This window comes from Chenopodium album, chromosome 7, assembly GCF_948465745.1.
Source record: "Chenopodium album chromosome 7, dcCheAlbu1.1, whole genome shotgun sequence".
In the NCBI taxonomy this organism is placed as follows: domain Eukaryota; kingdom Viridiplantae; phylum Streptophyta; class Magnoliopsida; order Caryophyllales; family Amaranthaceae; genus Chenopodium; species Chenopodium album.
In genome coordinates this window covers 1,899,257-1,917,563 of record NC_137840.1, presented here as the reverse complement: position 1 = coordinate 1,917,563, position 18,307 = coordinate 1,899,257, and the positions used below count along the sequence as shown (strand labels likewise).

At 36.0% G+C, this 18,307-nt stretch overlaps 1 protein-coding gene across 1 annotated transcript; it reads left to right on the top strand.

Moving 5' to 3' along the window:
• Positions 1–14,683: 14,683 nt before the first annotated feature.
• Positions 14,684–16,428, top strand: LOC145640775 (glycosyltransferase family 92 protein At1g27200-like). Its single transcript, XM_081692007.1, has one exon. It carries the CDS (start codon positions 14,684–14,686, stop codon positions 16,376–16,378), a length of 1,695 nt encoding a protein of 564 aa, XP_081548133.1. The 3' UTR covers positions 16,379–16,428.
• The last annotated feature ends 1,879 nt before the right edge of the window (positions 16,429–18,307 follow it).

Here is an 18,307-nt window from a genome sequence, read left to right as displayed (position 1 = left end):
TATTATTGTTGTTCTTGTTATTATTATTATTGTTATTATTATTACTGTTATTATTATTATTGTTCTTATTATTATTACTGTTCTTATTATTATTATTATTGTTCTTATTATTACTGCTCTTATTATTATTACTGTTCTTATTATTACTGTTCTTATTCTTACTATTATTGTTCTTACTATTACTATTATTATTATTACTGTTTTATTATTATTGTTCTTATTATTACTGTTCTTATTCTTACTATAAATGTTCTTACTATTACTGTTATTATTATTATTGTTATTATTATTACTGTTACTGTTACTGTTAGTATTATTATTAGTATTATTATTTTTACTATTAATGTTATTATTATTATTATTATTATTATTATTATTATTATTATTATTATTATTATTATTATTATTATTATTATTATTATTATTATCAAAAAACAAAACCTACAGAGTCAATCAATTTACAAGAAATTGGTAGGGAGCCGAGATACAATCTGGGCCCCCACCCCTCTAGCTATAGCGAACCCGATCCTGCTGAAGATGTGAGCAGCTGCACGAGCACCAATATCCTGAGTCTTAGCGAACGCCTGAACCCGCTTCAGCAACGCAATAGCATCCTTCTCTAATTCTCCCAACGAAGAAAAGGAGAAAGGAAGAAAACCATAGCCAATAGCCCTGCAACGCGCCCCATACTTGTCCCGCTTCCGCTGAGCCGCCGCCGACACAACACGACCAGGAACGAAGTCAGACAACCCCGATTGTGTCAAAGGTGAAGACCCCGTCAAATCAACACATACATCAAGGCCTCTTTCCCAGGAATAAAGCAGCACATCTGCAAGTCGTAGAGCCCCGTCGTTTCCTCCAATCAACCCAATGTTATTATTATTATTATTATTACTATTATTACTATTATTACTATTATTACTATTATTACTATTATTATTATTATTATTATTATTATTATTATTATTATTATTATTATTATTATTATTATTATTGTTATTGTTATTCTTATTATTGTTATTATTTTTATTATTGTTATTATTGTTATTTTTATTGTTATTGTTATTTTTATTATTATTATTATTATTATTATTATTATTATTATTGTTATTATTATTATTATTATTATTATTACTATTATTATTATTATTATTATATCCAAATGAGGATATAAAGACTCGGAGAAAAGAAAAAGAAAACAAGAAAAATAAAGCAATAAAAAAAAACCAACTACTTAACTAGCTAGGGAGGAATTAGACGAGGCATAGCCACGCCCCTAATATCCTATTCTAAAATACGACCAAGCTTCGTCGAAGCATTATTAAAAACTACTAATTGAGAATCCGGGACGACTCCACGGTTGGCCAACCAATTCGCCGTGCGGTTGCCTTCTCGATAAACATGTATGACTTTTGTTAGAATATGATAAATATTCTAAAAAATATTTTGTATCGAAGGATATAGTTTGTGAATATTCTGTAAATATCTTTTGAGAATTCCTAATGTGATTAGGTTTCATCGTTGTAACCCTATATATACGAATCAATGGAATACACTCCGATATGAGGATTTCATAAAATCTAACATGGTATCACAACTTTAGGTTTTTCGATCTAGCTCCCGCAATTTTTTATTTTCTCTTTTGAGTTCTTTTTCACTCAGTTTCTTTATTTTTCCATTTTGGTTTCCAAATTCCTTTTATTTATTTTTTCATGGCAACAATTTGATTCAGTCCACGTACTCACTACAATTAATTGGTTTACCAATTAGTTCTTTGTTCTTTATTCCCCTTTTACGATTAATTTGGTGTGTACCTAATTTCTTGTTGCCATCATGAATAAAGATGGAGAATCTTTTTCTTCTGACTTCCATCCTGCTCTAGGTGTTAATATTATCAAGAATCTCATTCCTCTTATTCTTGACCGAGAAAAGGTACAATATTCAAATTGGGTCAAACTGTTTGAATATCATACACACGCCTATAATGTGCTTGATCATATTTACCCTAAAACGCCTAAGCCGACGGACTTATCGGATGATATGTGGAAGTACGTCTTGATTCCATTCTCAAGAACTGGATTTATGGTACAATTTATAAGGATTTGCTTGAAACAATTCTGTGCAAAGGAGCTACAGCTCAACAGGTTTGGGACAAACTCAAGGCCACATTTCAAGATAATAAATCAACTAGAGCCGTTTATCTTGAAAATTAATTTAATGCCCTGCATCTCTCTAATTTTATAGATATATCTTCATATTGTCGACAATTGAAAATCTTAAAGGATCAACGTGCGAATATTGATCAACCCGTATCAGAACAAAAGTTGGTTAGTTATTCGTTTGGTTTCAAGGCTCGCAAACATCGACTTCGATACCGTGGCTGCTATGATTCAACAAATAGAGCCCTTACCTTCGTTTAAAACAGGCCAATCCCGGCTCTTACTTGAGGAATCTCGTCGTGCCAAACACACTAGTGTTGTACCTTCATCGTTTGTGGCACAAACCGGCAACCCTGCTCAACTTGCTACCGCACCTTCCACTCAACATCAGCAGACCCAGCCAGTAGGTCATGGTGGTGACCTTGCTGGTCGTGGTCGCGGGCGTGGCAAAGACCGTGGTAGAGGACAGCAACAACAGCAACCCCAACAGCAAGGAGCACCACAATGGGTTAACTCGCAGCCTCCATGGGCAGCACCGCCACAGCAACCTCAAGCCATATAAGGGGCACCTCAATGGGGTCGAGCCCCGTGTCCATATCCTCAGCAGCAATGGGTCAGTCAACGTCCCTCATATCCTTCTCCACAAGGCAGTAGGTCTCCTGCCCGCATATTTTGCAAGGTCAAGCCCATCTGCTTATCAATACCAGCAAGCGCAATCACAGTCATACTACAATTTGGGCCCAGATTACAACTCGGCGATGACACCTGCTGATCTCGAGAACGCTTTTGCTACAATGGGCCTTCAAAATTATAATCCATCATGGTATATGGACTCCGGTGCTTCTTCCCACATGACTAATAATGTTGATAATCTCTTACCCCTTTTTAATTTGAGCACTAATAATTATATTCAAGTGGGAAACGATCATCGCATTCCAATAACGGGTTATGGTCATTCTAACATTGCAAATAAATCCCTTTCCCTTCGTGATGTTTATTTAGCTCCCCAAATTATAAAAAATTTAATATATGTTCGTAAATTTACCAATGATAATTCTGTGTCTATAGAATTTGATCATAGTGGTTTTTTTGTGAAGGATCTTCGAACGGGGAGAATTCTAACCAGATGAAATAGTACAGGGGATCTCTATCCAGTCACAACCACACCACCAACTTGTCTAGCTACATCTCTCACAGCCCTGTCTTCATCTACATGGAACAACCGCTTAGGACATCCCGGAGCACCCATTTTAAGCTTTATTAGGAGTAATAATTTGATTGATTGTAATAAGGAGCAAGACTCTAATATCTACGTCGGTTGTCAATTGGGAAAACATGTTCGTTTGCCTTTTTATAATTCTAATGGTACTACCTTTTCTGTGTTTGACATAATTCATGCTGATTTTTAGACTTCTCCCATTCGTAGTGATAAAGGTCATAAATACTATTTAGCTTTATTAGATGATTATACTCATTATGTGTTGACTATACCCCTTGCTTACAAGTCTCAAGCCTATCAAACCTTTCTTAATTTTCGACAATATGTTCTTACTCAATTTGAACGTCCTATTAAGTCATTTCAAAGTGATCATGGTTGTGAATTTTTTAATAACCCATTCAAACTTTTTTGTGTCAAAAATGGATTGGTTTTTCGGTTCTCTTGCCCACATACATCATCGCAAAACTGCAAAGTTGAATGCATGATTCGTACGATTAATAATATTAAACGTACTCTTTTATTTCATGCTTCTCTCCCACTTTCATTTTGGAGTCATTCCCTTGAAACGGTTACTTATTTATTGAACATCTTGCCCACTAAAAATCTCAATCATATTACTCTGGCCCAAGCTATTTTTGGTGTCATTCCTTCATATAGTCATCGTTGGGTCTTTGGGTGTCTCAGCTTTCCTAATCTTTCGGCCCCCGCCAAACACAAATTAGCTCCCCAATCCACACCATGTGTTTTCCTAGGCTATCCATCCGAACATAGGGGATATAAGTGTTTAGATCTCTCTACCAATAAAATCATAATCTTGCGTCATGTCACTTTTGACGAAAGCACACTTCCATATCAAAATATCTCTGACTTTCGATCCTCTTATTATGCTTTTTAGGCCAACAATGATCCCTCCCCTTTGTTTCAACGCCAAAATATGTTACATTTACCACCTATTACTCATGAGCAGCCCACTCCACAAGAGACCCGTGGCCATGTCAACTCCCTTACATCCAACCTGCGACCCACTTCACACCAACCAAGCCTAGCGCCAGATGGGAATTCAGCGGCCACACCAGAAGCTGAAAAGCCTCCCCAATCGTAGTCCCAGCGCTTGTTGGCACACAACAGGCCCAACCGCAACCTGCTCATCCCATAACACACATTACCCATTCCCCGAGCCAATCTTCTAGCCCAACTACATACACTCCACCTCTATTAAGAGGAATCACGCTAATCTCCCCAACCAGGCCCATTCCCAGCTCACCACAAATGCAAACCAGATCCAAACATGGGATTTACAAACCCAACCCCAAATTCAGACTAATTGTATCCCTACCCAGCACCTATATAACCCGTTCTCCTTTACCTAAAAATCACAGACAAGCTCTTTCTGACCCAAATTGGAATGTGGCAATGCGTGATGAATATAGTGCTTTAATTGAAACGGAGACTTGGGATTTGGTTCCTAGGCCTACGGGGGTGAACATTATTAATTGCATGTGGTTGTTTTGTCATAAATTAAATGCTAATGGTGATCTTGAAAGATACAAAGCTTGTTTAGTTTGTGATGGAAGGTCTCAGGTCGAAGGTGTTGAATGTGATGAAACTTTCAGTCTGGTTGTTAAAGTGGCCACTATTCGAACTGTGTTGAGTTTGGCTATGGCTCGTAAATGGTCAATTCACCAACTTGATGTTAAAAATGCCTTTTTGCATGGTGATTGGAATGAGTGTGTGTACATGCATCAACCCCCCGGGTTTGTTAACAAGAGGTTCCCAGGTTATGTTTGCAGACTGACAGGGTAAAGTCGTATCCCCAAATCAAAAGTAATACCTAAATCCTCTAACTAATGTAGATAGGGAAGTAGGGTCGTTCTCCACAGGGAAACAAGTCTTTCTATTCCTAATTAACTAAAATAATCTAGATTATGAAGTAACCAATATTTCTGTTTAAATATGAAACTAAACTACTAAGATTGAGAATAGGGAGAAAACAATATATAAAAGGATCTAGGGTATAGGTTCACCAATAAATAATACTACAGGGTAAAACATAGTAATCAATCATTAACATTGCATAAATAACATGATTAACAAACTCTCGCAATTTATTAATCTCCATAGATCTAACAGGCTTTCGCAATTTACTAGATCTAAGTTCTTATTGAAAATAGCCTTTAATATCAAATTAACATCTGCTCGATTCATCAATTTAATATTGCTATACTTTTACAAGCCGCAATTGTAAAGCGTTAAAACAATTCAATAAGAAATTATCATGCAATACCAATAATCAATAATAGTCAATCATCAATGCATCAATTAACCAGATTATAAAGGGCTTTCGCTACGTATTACAATCACACAATTAATTTACCGGTATTAAATCTCATCTCTCGAATCTCGACTTAACCATTTATAAATTAATCTGCCTATTGAAACTAGACCTAAACATTAATTCTCATCTGTCGAATCTCGAATCTCGAATCAATGTTGTCAAACTCATGCATAAAAGACAGGCCTAATCTAGTCACAGAGCATTAAATCAATCAATAGGAAATTAATCTAGCATTGATAATTAACAACAATAAATTACCCCTTCATATTATTTATTAGATCCCCATAAACCCTAGAAATTAAACTACTCACAAATCATCTTGACTAAACTAATCAAATAAATAAATAAAAGCATAATCAAGGGAGCAAATAAAATAACTGAAATTAAAGGGGAAGAAATTGTTACCAAAAAGTAATCTAGAATTAATGGAAGAATTAAGAACAAAAGTTGAGAAAGAATTTAAAAGAGAGAAAAATACTAAGTAGAGAGAGAAAGTCTAAGGAAGAAGGTCCTCTAATAATTCCGTACAAAATCGTATTTAAACGTTTTCTAAAACAATAATTAAAACTAAACTTAATCAGGTCTTCCAAAAACGCGCGCCCGATCGGGCGAAGGGCCGCCTGATCGGGCGCGCCTTTTTCTTCGCGTTCTTCCCAAGCAGCATCGCCCGATCGTGCTAGCAGCTCGCACGATCGGGCGCGCCTCAGCACGCTCAGCCTAATAGTCTTGCCGCTCCCGATCGTGCTAGAGGTAGCCCGATCGGGCGGTTGCTTCTCCTTGAGCTTGGACTTCGATTGGGCTTGATTTCTCGGCCCAATCCGGATTTCCTCCTCGGGTCTTGAGTACTTGGTCCAAATGCCTCGGGATCCCAATTACCGAGCCCTTAATCACCGGCTCTCACCGATCCTGGGCTCCAAAAGTGGTCGTGTCCTTCTAGCGTCCGTAGTTGATCCATAAAGCCCGGGAAAATGCTCCAAGAGTGCAATTTCCTGTAGAATACAACTAAAACTACGAAAACACTAGAACACACAAATTAGTAATAAAAGTGGCTCTAAAGAGCCAAAAACACTACTAATAACGACCAAGGGACGGGGGTAAAACACTATATAAAATGGACATATCACAGACTCCGCAAGGCTTTGTATGGTCTTAAAAAGCTCCGAGAGCTTGGTATCAGCAATTTGCTAACTATCTCTTGCAGATGGGTTTTGTCATTGCAAAGATGGATAATTTATTATTTATCTTCCGCCATGGGAATGATATGGCATATTTGTTATTATATGTTTATGATATTGTGTTGGTTACATCTTCTGATCTGTTACGGGACCGCATCATCTCTCACTTACTGGGTTTTCTATGACTGACTTAGGTCCTTTGAATTTTTTTCTGGGTATTGTTGTCACTCGTACTCCTTCGTATATGCTCTTATCTCAGCAGAAGTATGCTCAGGTTATTTTAGAGCGCGCAAGCATGGGCAGTTGTAAGCCTGCGGTGACTCCAGTGGATACTCAATCCAAGCTCAGTGCAACGTTCGGTCCTAAATTTCATGATCCAACACTTTATCGCAGTCTTGTAGGTGCATTACAGTATCTCACTTTCACTCGCCCTTATATAGCCTATGCAGTTCAGCAGGTTTGTTTATTCATCATGCACGATCCCAGAGAGGCACATAATGATGCATTGAAACGCATCCTGCGATATATTCAAGGTACCATTGATCACGGGTTACATTTATATCCTTCATCTCCTACAAACTTGATTACTTATACTGATGCACATTGGAGCGGGTGCCCAGACACTCGTCGATCGACCTCGGGTTATTGTTGCTTTCTAAGGGACAATCTCGTTTCCTTGTCTTCTAAGCATCAACCTACTCTTTCAAAATCAAGTGCAGTGGCAGAATACAGGGGAGTCGCAAATGTTGTTGCCGAGGCATGTTGGCTTTGTAATCTTCTTTTGGAGTTACATTGTCCTCTTCGCAAGGCCATTGTTGTTTATTGTGATAATGTCAGTGCAATTTATTTATCTCATAACCCCGTCCAGCACCAATGCACCAAGCACATCAAAATAAAAATTCATTTCGTGCGAGAAAAGGTGACATTGGGGCATGTACGGGTATTGCACATTCCATCATGTTATCAGTTTGTAGACATTTTCACGAAAGGCTTACCTCGACAACTATTTTTGGTGTTCAGATTAAGTCTCAGCGTTCGCCCTCCTCCCGCTATGACTGCGGGGGTGTGTTAGAATATGATAAATATTCTAGATAATATTCTGTATAGAAGGATATAGTTTGTGAATATTCTGTAAATATCTTTTGAGATTTCCTAATGTGATTAGGTCTCATCGTTCCAACCCTATATATACGAGTCAATGGAATACACTCCGATCTGAGGAGTTTCAAAAAATTTAACAACTTTAACTTCCCATCGATCGTCCTCTATAAGCTTCTGGCAGTATATGATATCATGCACATATTCCCCTCGCACTACATTCTTCTTCAGAAGAGCTTGCACACAGGTTGCATTGTCCATTTGGACTTCCAGCTTTTCAATTTGTAAATTGCGGGCTATTTCAAGACCTCTAGTGTGCGCAAGAACCTCTGCTCTAAAAGCAGAGCAGTTCCGAAATTGGAAGCAAATGCAGTGATCAAACTACCCGTATAGTCTCTAATTATTGCTCCACCACCTGCCGGACCTGGATTACCTTTCACTGCTCCGTCACAATTCTATTATTATTTTTTGTTGTTGTTGTTACTTGACCCGCTTTGACTTTAACACTATTCACCCCCCCTCCTTTGACCCTCTACTGTGAACAATATGTAAGGAAAAACATATTCATATCGAATCTTTTTGAATTCCCCTCAATAAGTACTATCATAATATATATAACTTTTATAATTTTTACTTATGAAGCATTAAAGCTATTGATCGTTAAACTTTTACATTGACAAGCGTGATAAAAGAAATAGGTCAAGTAAAATAGAACAGAGGAAGTATATTGCTAGCTATGTTTAGACTTTTCCAAAACCTAGGACAGCCAAAGCGCGTGTTGTGCGCGGTATGGCCAATCTTTCGGCTTATTTTTTCTTGGCTTGTGTTTGCACTTGACATGGATCGGAGTTATTGGACTAATTAAGAAAATATATCTCTCTATTGCTTAGCCTTAATTTTTTTTGGCTTGTGTTTGCACTTCACATGGAGTTAATTGTCTGCTATCGAGGGCTCTAATCTTTGAAGTTGTAGGATATTCTGGGGAACCTGATACAACAAGTTGCACCGGTACCCTTATTTAAGTAGTGAAAAAAACAACGTGCTGACACTTTATATAGGAACTTATGATACTAATATAACTTTTGCGCTCATTGACCTGATTGGAAACAACAAGCTACAACATATAGTAGTACAGGGCACATCATCACAATACATAGTAGTTGCATTAATATATTATAGTATTCAAATACACATGATTTCACAATCCTCAAAAGTTAACAAACAATCAGAAAATGAACTCGGACTTAATGCTTCTAACAATTTGGTTTGCTGTAAAATAAACTCTATGTAGCCCCATAATTCCCTTGAATCCTGCTTTCTTCCCCTTTTCACCGTAATTAGTTTGGTTTCCTTTCTTCCAAGTACATCTAGTTTGGCACAATCATAGATTAATATTTTCCACTAGTGGTTTCATCAATGTCCTTTAAACACAATTATGTATGTGTAAGTCATTAATTTTGACCTTCACAAAATTGATTAAAAAAACCCCTCCTACATAAAGCTAGCAACAACCTTTCGTTGTCCAGTGACAAATGTTGTCATGTAATTAAACCAATAAATTACATAAAAAAATTTTAAACTTTATTATTCTATTTTCCATTTGATTTCTAATAAATTGATGGGTTTTAGGAAAAATTACAAAATTACAATAGGGTAAGAAGTTAAACAAACATTTTAAGGGATATAATGATCCATGCACTATTTAATATAAGAATAATCTCCTACTTTTTATAAGGTAGGGAGGGAAGAGGGATTAATTGTGTAATCTTAAGCTTGAGATATACCATATCAGCCCTTTTCCTAAACTTTCGACAGAAGTAAAGGGCTAACATTCTTTTTTTTTTTTTTTTAATAAAAAAAATAAGCACCAAAAGAATTCAAGTAATCACCGTATCATTATTCTAATTTTAAATTACGTGCATGGATTTATACATCAAAGTATCATACTACTACGTATGATTCAAGGGACTGAGTGTTGAGATACTGGGATTATAAATGAATAATAAATTAATTTACTAATGATAGAATATTAGAATCTTATAATGGAGTGCATGAAAATCAAATTGCGCACTTTGTGGTTTATTATAGCATTAAACCATTAAGTATAGTTGTAAAGGCATTAGCCTTTGATAATTGCTTATCTTGTGTCCAAATATATCTTTTGGAATTTGGACCTAATCCCTCTTGTTATAACAAAATCAAACCTCTTTTGTTCCTAAATAATCCTTCATATAAAATAGGATACATCTGTCGATCTTTGAATAATGTTTAGAAATTTGAATTAAGATACCATATGTTTTAATTTTACTGTCAATATAAATTCTTAAATTATTTTTAAAATTATCATGCATCTTCATATACTCTATTGTATAAACATTTTTTTTAGGAAAAATTGATTTTTGCTACCTATCAAACACATCAAATTGAATTTTGCTACCTATCAAAACTTTTATTGAATTTTGCTACCTAACATATGCCCTTTTTTTTAAATTTTGCTACCACTGAACGGAATCCGTTAAGTGGGTCCATAACGACACGTATCGTGTTATTATTGGCCAAAAAAATTAAAAAAATAAATAAATAAAAAAATAAAATAAAAATAAAAAGAAAAACCTAAACTACCCAGCCACCACCCCCGTGCCACCACCCCCTTCCCCCAACTCACCGCACCCCTTGCCGAAACCACCACCCGCGTCGCACCACCAGCCCCAACCCACCTGAACCCTCCCCCTCCCTTTCACGCAACCGCGTCGCCCCCAAAACCGCTAAACCCAAAACCCTCGTCCCCAAAAACGGCCAAGAACCTGGCCTTAAAAGGCCGAAATCGGCCGGTTAAGGCCACTGAGCCCCAAAACCGGATGATTTCGGCCATTTGTGGCCAGATTCGTGGTCGTGGTGGGATCTAGGGTTTTAGTTTTGGTGGTTTTTGGGGGCGACGCGGTTGCGGGAAAGGGAGGGGGAGGGTTCAGGTGGGTTGGGGCTGGTGGTGCGACGCGGGTGGTGGTTTCGGGGAGGGGTGCGGTGAGTTGGGGGGAAGGGGGTGGTGGCTGGGTAGTTTAGTTTTTTTTTAATTTTTTTTAAAAAATTTTTTATTTATTTTTTTAATTTTTTTGGCCAATAATAACACGACACGTGTCGTTATGGACCCACTTAACGGATTCCGTTTAGTGGTAGCAAAATTTAAAAAAAGGGCATATGTTAGGTAGCAAAATAAAATAAAAGTTTTGATAGGTAGCAAAATTCAATTTGATGTGTTTGATAGGTAGCAAAAATCAATTTTTCCTTTTTTTTATACGAGTATTTCTTTAATCTAATTTAATCTTTTATGGGTTGTTCTCTTCACCTTATAAAAATAAGTTAGATAAGGTCTAAGGTCTAATAAGTTCCAATTTTAAATGAGGTGTAATAAGTTTTAATCAATTCCAATAATAAGGTCCAATAAGTTTTATTAAGTTTTAATAAGTTCAATCAGGTCTAATAAGTTCAATAAGCTAAGGTTTGACCTTATACAAATTTGTAGGGAGTTTTGGAATTTTGCCAAACATTTTGGTATAATATTTCCTTCAATTTGGTAATTGAGAAGATTTAGGGCCTGTTTTATTCGGCTTAATTTCAATTTAGTTCAGCTCCAATCAGTTCAATTTAGTCCAGTTCCTAATTTCTTTCTCTCATAAACATGACAAACTTTTAAATAAACGGATGTTCAGTAAATTACTGAACATCCATTATAAAGTGACAATAAAATGTGCAAAAGTTACACTAAAACACACAAAAGTTACCCTAACATATATAAGAGTTATTTATGCTTTATTGATATATTTGACAAAAGTGACACTAAATTTGACAAAAGTGACACTAAATCTGACAAAAGTGTACCCGATGTACAGTGAATTACTGAAAACCGGGTGTATACAAAAGTTTTCCCATAAACAATTCATTCCAGCTCTATTCAGTTCAGTTCAGTTCACTTCACTTCAATTGTTTTCAGTAAATCAGAACAGACCCTTATTCTATTACAATTTTACAACATTGCACAATTCAACACGACCAAGTTGAACATGATAGTGTGACATAAAAATAAGCGGAGATTGGCAGGTAAGTGTTGTGCTCATAAAATGGCTTGATAAAGTTTGGGCCTAACAACTGGTCGGGCAAAAGTTAATATGCACCCAAACTCGTCCCGAACTCATTTGAGTTGTTCAGCTTATAACGTATATTGTATAATTTATATTATTAATAGATTAGTAATTCTAACAAGTCAAAATAAGTTTAAATCGACTACATTGTTATTAATATCCTTGAAAAAAAAAAAAAAAAGTCAAAATAAGTTTAAATCGACTACATTGTTATTAATGATTCAAATAAAGTAAAGATATAGTCATGCCATTTTCTAAAATATTGTTCCAAATTTCTAATTAAAATCTTTTCCAGTTTCAAGTTCTCAATGAAAGAAATAATAGAGACATTTTCTCTTTCCTCCAAAAGTTCTGTTCTCTCTCCTCTAAAATAACCCCCCCCGAAACCTAGAACTCACCGGAGTTCTGGCACTGCCCGCGGCCGGTTCTCCGACGGGTTCCTCTTCCATGTTTTAATTTTTCTTTAGCTCGTGTTCTAGCGTTGAAGTTGAAGTGGAACGAGGCTGCGTCCACAATGGGCTTCAAACTCCGCTTAGTACTAACCTCTTCTCGCCGGAAAAGTTCTCTAGTTGATTTTCTGAGTTTTGTAGTTTTAAAGTATAGTTGCTTTGTGAATTGGGTACTAGAGGATAGCAAGGCTTTTTCAATTTGGGTTTAAGGTTTTGGTTGACGAAACAAGATTCAACGGCTAGCTCTAACGCCGCCGACTACGTGCGATCGGAAAGATCGAGTTGGTAAAGCTCGTTAATATGTTTGCCGAAATTTGTTTGATCGTTGTCCTCCAAAGCATTCTCCAAGTTCAAAGGAAAGTGAAATACATAAACATAATGGTGTGTTCCACGTCGCATTCTCAAAGAAAAGTGGCAGATTATTCAAACCAGCAAGATCAAGTGTAGAAGGTTTTTTTTTTTTTTTTGAAATAAAATTGATTCATAAATTAGTCATACGACATCTACAAAGAGATTTAGATCTAACAAATACATAATAATTGAATCAAATAAAAACATTATGTAAGCAAAGCTACGATCGTTGTTGCAAATTGTACATTCTTCATACCCTCTTTCATATCGCTGTGATTTACAGCCTTCTTTGGCGAGGGGGTCTAACGATCTGTTGTAGCCGTGCAGAAAAATTCCGTCTGATTCATTAGATTGTTGTTGAAATATTAATCTCTTTTTCGATCCCGCACAAAATTTTACCCATGAAACAACTCTATAGAAATCCATGAAATAAAAAAGCAAATCCTCCCTCAAAAGAGAGAAGAAAAACCCGGTCTTTTGAAGGAGCCAAATCTTGCTAAAGGGGAAGAAAAACCTTGTCTTTCGAGGGAGAAATATTCCTCCTAGAAGAGGAAGAGCTATTATAAACCTAAAACAAGAGAAAAAGCACAAAAGAAACAACAATTGAGGCTTTCCACCGGTAAATCCGATGGAAGCCCCTTCAAAATTCAACAATGGAGGCTAGGGTTTTAGAGAGAGAAGAGAGGAAAGAGAGGCTAGAAGAGAGGAAAGAGATACGTAACTCTTTACTCCCTCTGTAGAAGTTTTTTTTTAATTTAATGTATCTTCGTTGTAATAGAGGAGCTAGTAAGGCTCGTAGTTTGTAATACTTTTATTTTAATTTAAACTGTTGTTAAATAATAATAATAATAATAATAATAATAATAATAATAATAATAATAATAATAATAATAATAATAATAATAATAATAATAATAATAATAATAATTCCTGGACGGGTTGTGGCTGATGCAGCTTATCGAAAGCGGGTTAAATATGAGGCTCGTTGTCAGGCGGTTGTTTATGGGTTCATTCCCTTCTCCTTTTCTTCATTTGGTGAATTAGAGAAGGAGTCTGTTGCGTTGCTTAAGCGAATTCAGATGTTCTCGACGACAAAAGACATTGGAGCACGTGCTGCAGCTCATATTTTTAGTAGGGTAGGCTTTTCTATAGCTAGAGGAGTGGGGGCCCAAATTGTATCTCGGCTTCCCACTAATTTATTGTAGGTTGTATGACTTTTTTTTATTAATCTCAATAAAAAAAATAAGCCTAAAGTTTAAAACAATGAATGAATTTTATTTTTAGACAATGAGGGAGTTTTTTTTTTTTAATTTTTATTTATTTAATGGGAGGGAGTATTCTGTAATATTTTTTTTTTTTGAGACAGTACTCCGTAATATTTAAGAAATTATAATAAAATATTTTTTTTTTACTAATAAAATATTATCTTTGTTAAAATAGTCAAATGATAATAAATGCTAAACAGAATAAAATTCAGCCAAAATTTATCTTTACAAAGTTTGGTTCAGAAAATATATTTATTCATTTATTTATTTATAATTACAAATATTCTCCCGCACACCCAAAAACCAATAACGAACACCCCTTTTTCCTATTCGCCCTCAACCTCCTTCTTCTTCTTCGTACTCCTCTGTTCTTCTCACAATTTCAAACCCAGAAAATCCAAAACACCCAGAAAATCATGAATTAAACCCAGAAAAATTCCTTATTCTTCCTTAATTCTTTAATTCACCCAGAAAAATTCTCAAAAATAATAGAACAATGGTAAGAAAATCAAGGAAGAACATCTTCCTAATCATCCTCGCCGTTATCACATTCTTCGCCGTTCTCTCTCATCACATCTACCGTTTCGCCAATCAATCCCTTTCTCTCTCCTCCACCTGCATCTTCCGCCGCCAATCCCTCGATTTTCTCTCTCCACCACCATCACCGCCGCCCCCGCCGTCGAAACCACTTCTTCCATTACAACCACCGCCATCACCAACCTCAAAAGTTTTATCAACCGAAGCAATTTTAATCCCGGATTGGGAAGTCCTCGTAATCTTACCACCCGAAACACCATTAATTCCGCCATTAGAGAACAATTACCTCTGCATTTACCCAGATAAATCCTCAACTCCGGCAAAATTCGCCGGAAAACTCCCTTTCAACGGTGGTTTTTCCTTCAAGTGCAATTTCCCGGCGAGTAATCGGCGCCGTTTACCGTTTTTTCAACCGGCGTTAGTCCGTACAGAGGAGAGAGAAATTCTTGCTGGTGTTCTTCCTCCGCCGAAACTCCTGTTACGGTGGAACTTCATCGTATACGATTCCTTCACCACCGAAAACGACGTCGTTTTGCTCGTCAAAGGGGTCAATAACCGTCAAGGAAGCAGCAGACCTCCGTCAAATTTCCGTTGTGTTTTTGGACATGATTCTTTAACGCCCGTTAAAACTAACGTTACTTCTTCTAGTCAAGAGGTTTTCCGTTGCAATCGTCCGGGAATTACGGGGAGCCGTCCGATTAGTGTAACGATTGAAATTGTGGAGGATGATCGGACGGCTGTGATTATCCCATCGTTGGCTAAGTATGTACCGGATAATCAGCGCACGATAATGCAGTTTGAGAGGAAGTCGCTAATATGCGCCTGTACTATGGTTAATAATGTGGGCGAGTTTTTGAGAGAGTGGGTTATGTTTCATGCTAAAATTGGGGTTGAGAAGTTTATTCTTTATGACAATGATAGTGAGGATGATTTGGGAGCTCAAGTTGAGGGGCTTAGGAATGAAGGGTTTGATGTGAGGACGGTTTATTGGGTTTGGCCTAAGGCGCAAGAGGCCGGGTTTTCCCATTGCGCGCTTTACTCGGCCCGGATATGTGATTGGGCCGCGTTTGTGGATATCGATGAGTTTTTTCTCTCTCCTTCGTGGCTCGAGTCGCCGCGTCCGAGGGCGGATATGCTGAGGGAGTTGTTGCCGGAGAGGCCGGAGGTGGATCGAGTTGGGCAAGTGTCGATTCGGTGTAACGAGTTTGGGCCGTCCAATCAGACGGCACATCCGATTGATGGGGTGACTCAAGGGTATACTTGTCGTAGTCGAGCGGATCAAAGACATAAGTCTATTGTTTACCTTCCGGCGTTGGATCACTCCCTTTTGAATGTGGTCCACCACTTTCAAGTCAAAGATGGGTATAAATCGCTCCAAATTGGAACAAATCGGGCTATTGTGAACCACTACAAGTACCAAGCTTGGCCCGAGTTTCAAGCCAAGTTCCGAAGGCGTGTGTCGGCTTATGTTATTGATTGGCGAGTGACTATAAACCCTAGTTCAAATGATAGGGCACCCGGTTTAGGCTTTGAGCCTATTGAACCTCCCGGGTGGGCCCAAAAGTTTTGTGAAGTAATAGATGACCGGATGAAAGTGTTGACTATGAGGTGGTTTGGGAATAGTGAGTCCACTATGGCTTGGCAAAGTTCATAGTGTTGGGCTATCTATTCTTTTTGGTCACATACAAAGTCTAGATTTTTTTTGCGATACATACATGGATGTGCATAAGAGATACTTCTATCAAATCTCATAATCTAGGAGTATATAGTATTAGCTGATAAATGGTTGCATGTCCCAAAAAATACAACAAGAAAACGTCATAATTAGTTGTATATATTAGTCTCTTTAAGACTGATCTCATAGCTAGATTAAAGGGAGAGAATAGGAGTAGGGAGTTAACTCACTTTTTTGCTTAATTGTTTTGTAAAGAGTTGATTCTTCAACAAGGCTAATTAAGATTAAAGCTTTATCATAGTTTCCTGTTTTTGTCATTGTTCAATTGGTTTTTGATTATTTAATCCATCATTTCAACATTATTAATCATTTAAATGTTAGAAATGTTGAAAACAATAATGAACGTGATATATTGCGTTGTAGTTAAACTTGGTTAGTAGTACTTTTTTGGTTTTTGAGGTAGAAAATAAAGTAAACTTCATTTATATAATAGTCCGTAATAACTTTGGTTCTAAGCTTCATTTAGCTTTTGGCCTTTTTAAGGTGTTTGAGATTCAAACACGAATTAACCTTCTAATTAATTATGTTTTTTTTTTTTAATTTTATTTTTATGTGTGTTCTTTTTCTTTGGGTGATACACAAGCCAATAAAAGTAAATGTTACATAACCAACCGTTTAAAAACGCATAATTCTTTTTGTCAAAGAGGCTTCTGGTGTTTTTTCATGTGGTAAAAATAGGTTTGTAATTGGCTTTTCAACAAGCTTTTTGCTCCTTTATAGTCAAAAAATCTGAAAAGGTGGGGTCTATATCATTTTACATAGCCAATTTTCCATGTTCACCGTAATTTATAAACAATCAATACGACAATATAATTTTATCAAAAGAAATAAAAAACTACGACAATATAATATAATCAAGCATTTTGCTAAATAAATTACATATCTATGTCTGATGTTTAATTCTTGCAACATTTGGCTTTTTTATTTCTCTTTTGATTATTCAAATGCTAATTTCATTATTAATATATGTATTTATTATAACACAGACCAATTGACCAGATTGGTAAATAAAAAAGAGCCTTAGCGACAATTTGGAAAAAAAAAATAATTCTTATGACAATTTGGAAAAAAAAAATAACCCTAAGCGACAATTTGGTACATAAAATAATCTCAGGTGACAATTAACCCAAAAAATACAAAAATTTCCGACAAAGTACTCGAGAATGCTTAATTTAGTTCGTTTTTCATGTTTTTTTTATCAACCCTTTTAATGGAAATAACAATTTCAAGAAAAAAAAAATGTTGAAGAATTTCACTTAAGTTTCATACCCTTTATTAATGAAATTCTTTTAAAAAGGGGTTAAAAAAATTGGTATTGGGATTTAGCAAAAATAAAAAGGGGATGGCATAGTAATTCAAAATCTTAAATGGAAAAAATAAATTTAAAAACACAAAAAACAAATTAAATTAAGATTTTTAAAGAGTCTGTCGACAAAAATAAGATTTTTTGGGCTAAATGTCGCCGGAGTTTATTTTTTTTACCAAATTGTCGCATATAGTTAGTTTTTTTTACCAAATTGTCACCGAAGTAAGTTTTTTTTACCAATTTGTCACTAAGGGTCTTTTTTATTTACCAATCTAGTCAATGATGACGTAAATTCGTAATAAAATGATTTTAGGTCAAAACTATTAATACGAAGTATATCTCCTATTCCTTTCTAGTAGATCAATATGGAGTGTTATTATAGCCATTCATTACATTTTTTTTTTTCCAATTCCTGTCACTAAGTATATATAATACATGATTAGTTGATGATAACCTCACAAATTATTATTAACATTGTTATAAGATTGGAGGCTTGGAGCATTGAATTGAATGGTGTGAAAGTTTTTCCTTTATTTTCTATT

Coding starts and splice junctions, on each gene's coding strand:
- LOC145640775 (XM_081692007.1), top strand. CDS start 14,684: ATGGTAAGAAAATCAAGGAAGAACATCTTCCTAATCATCCTCGCCGTT.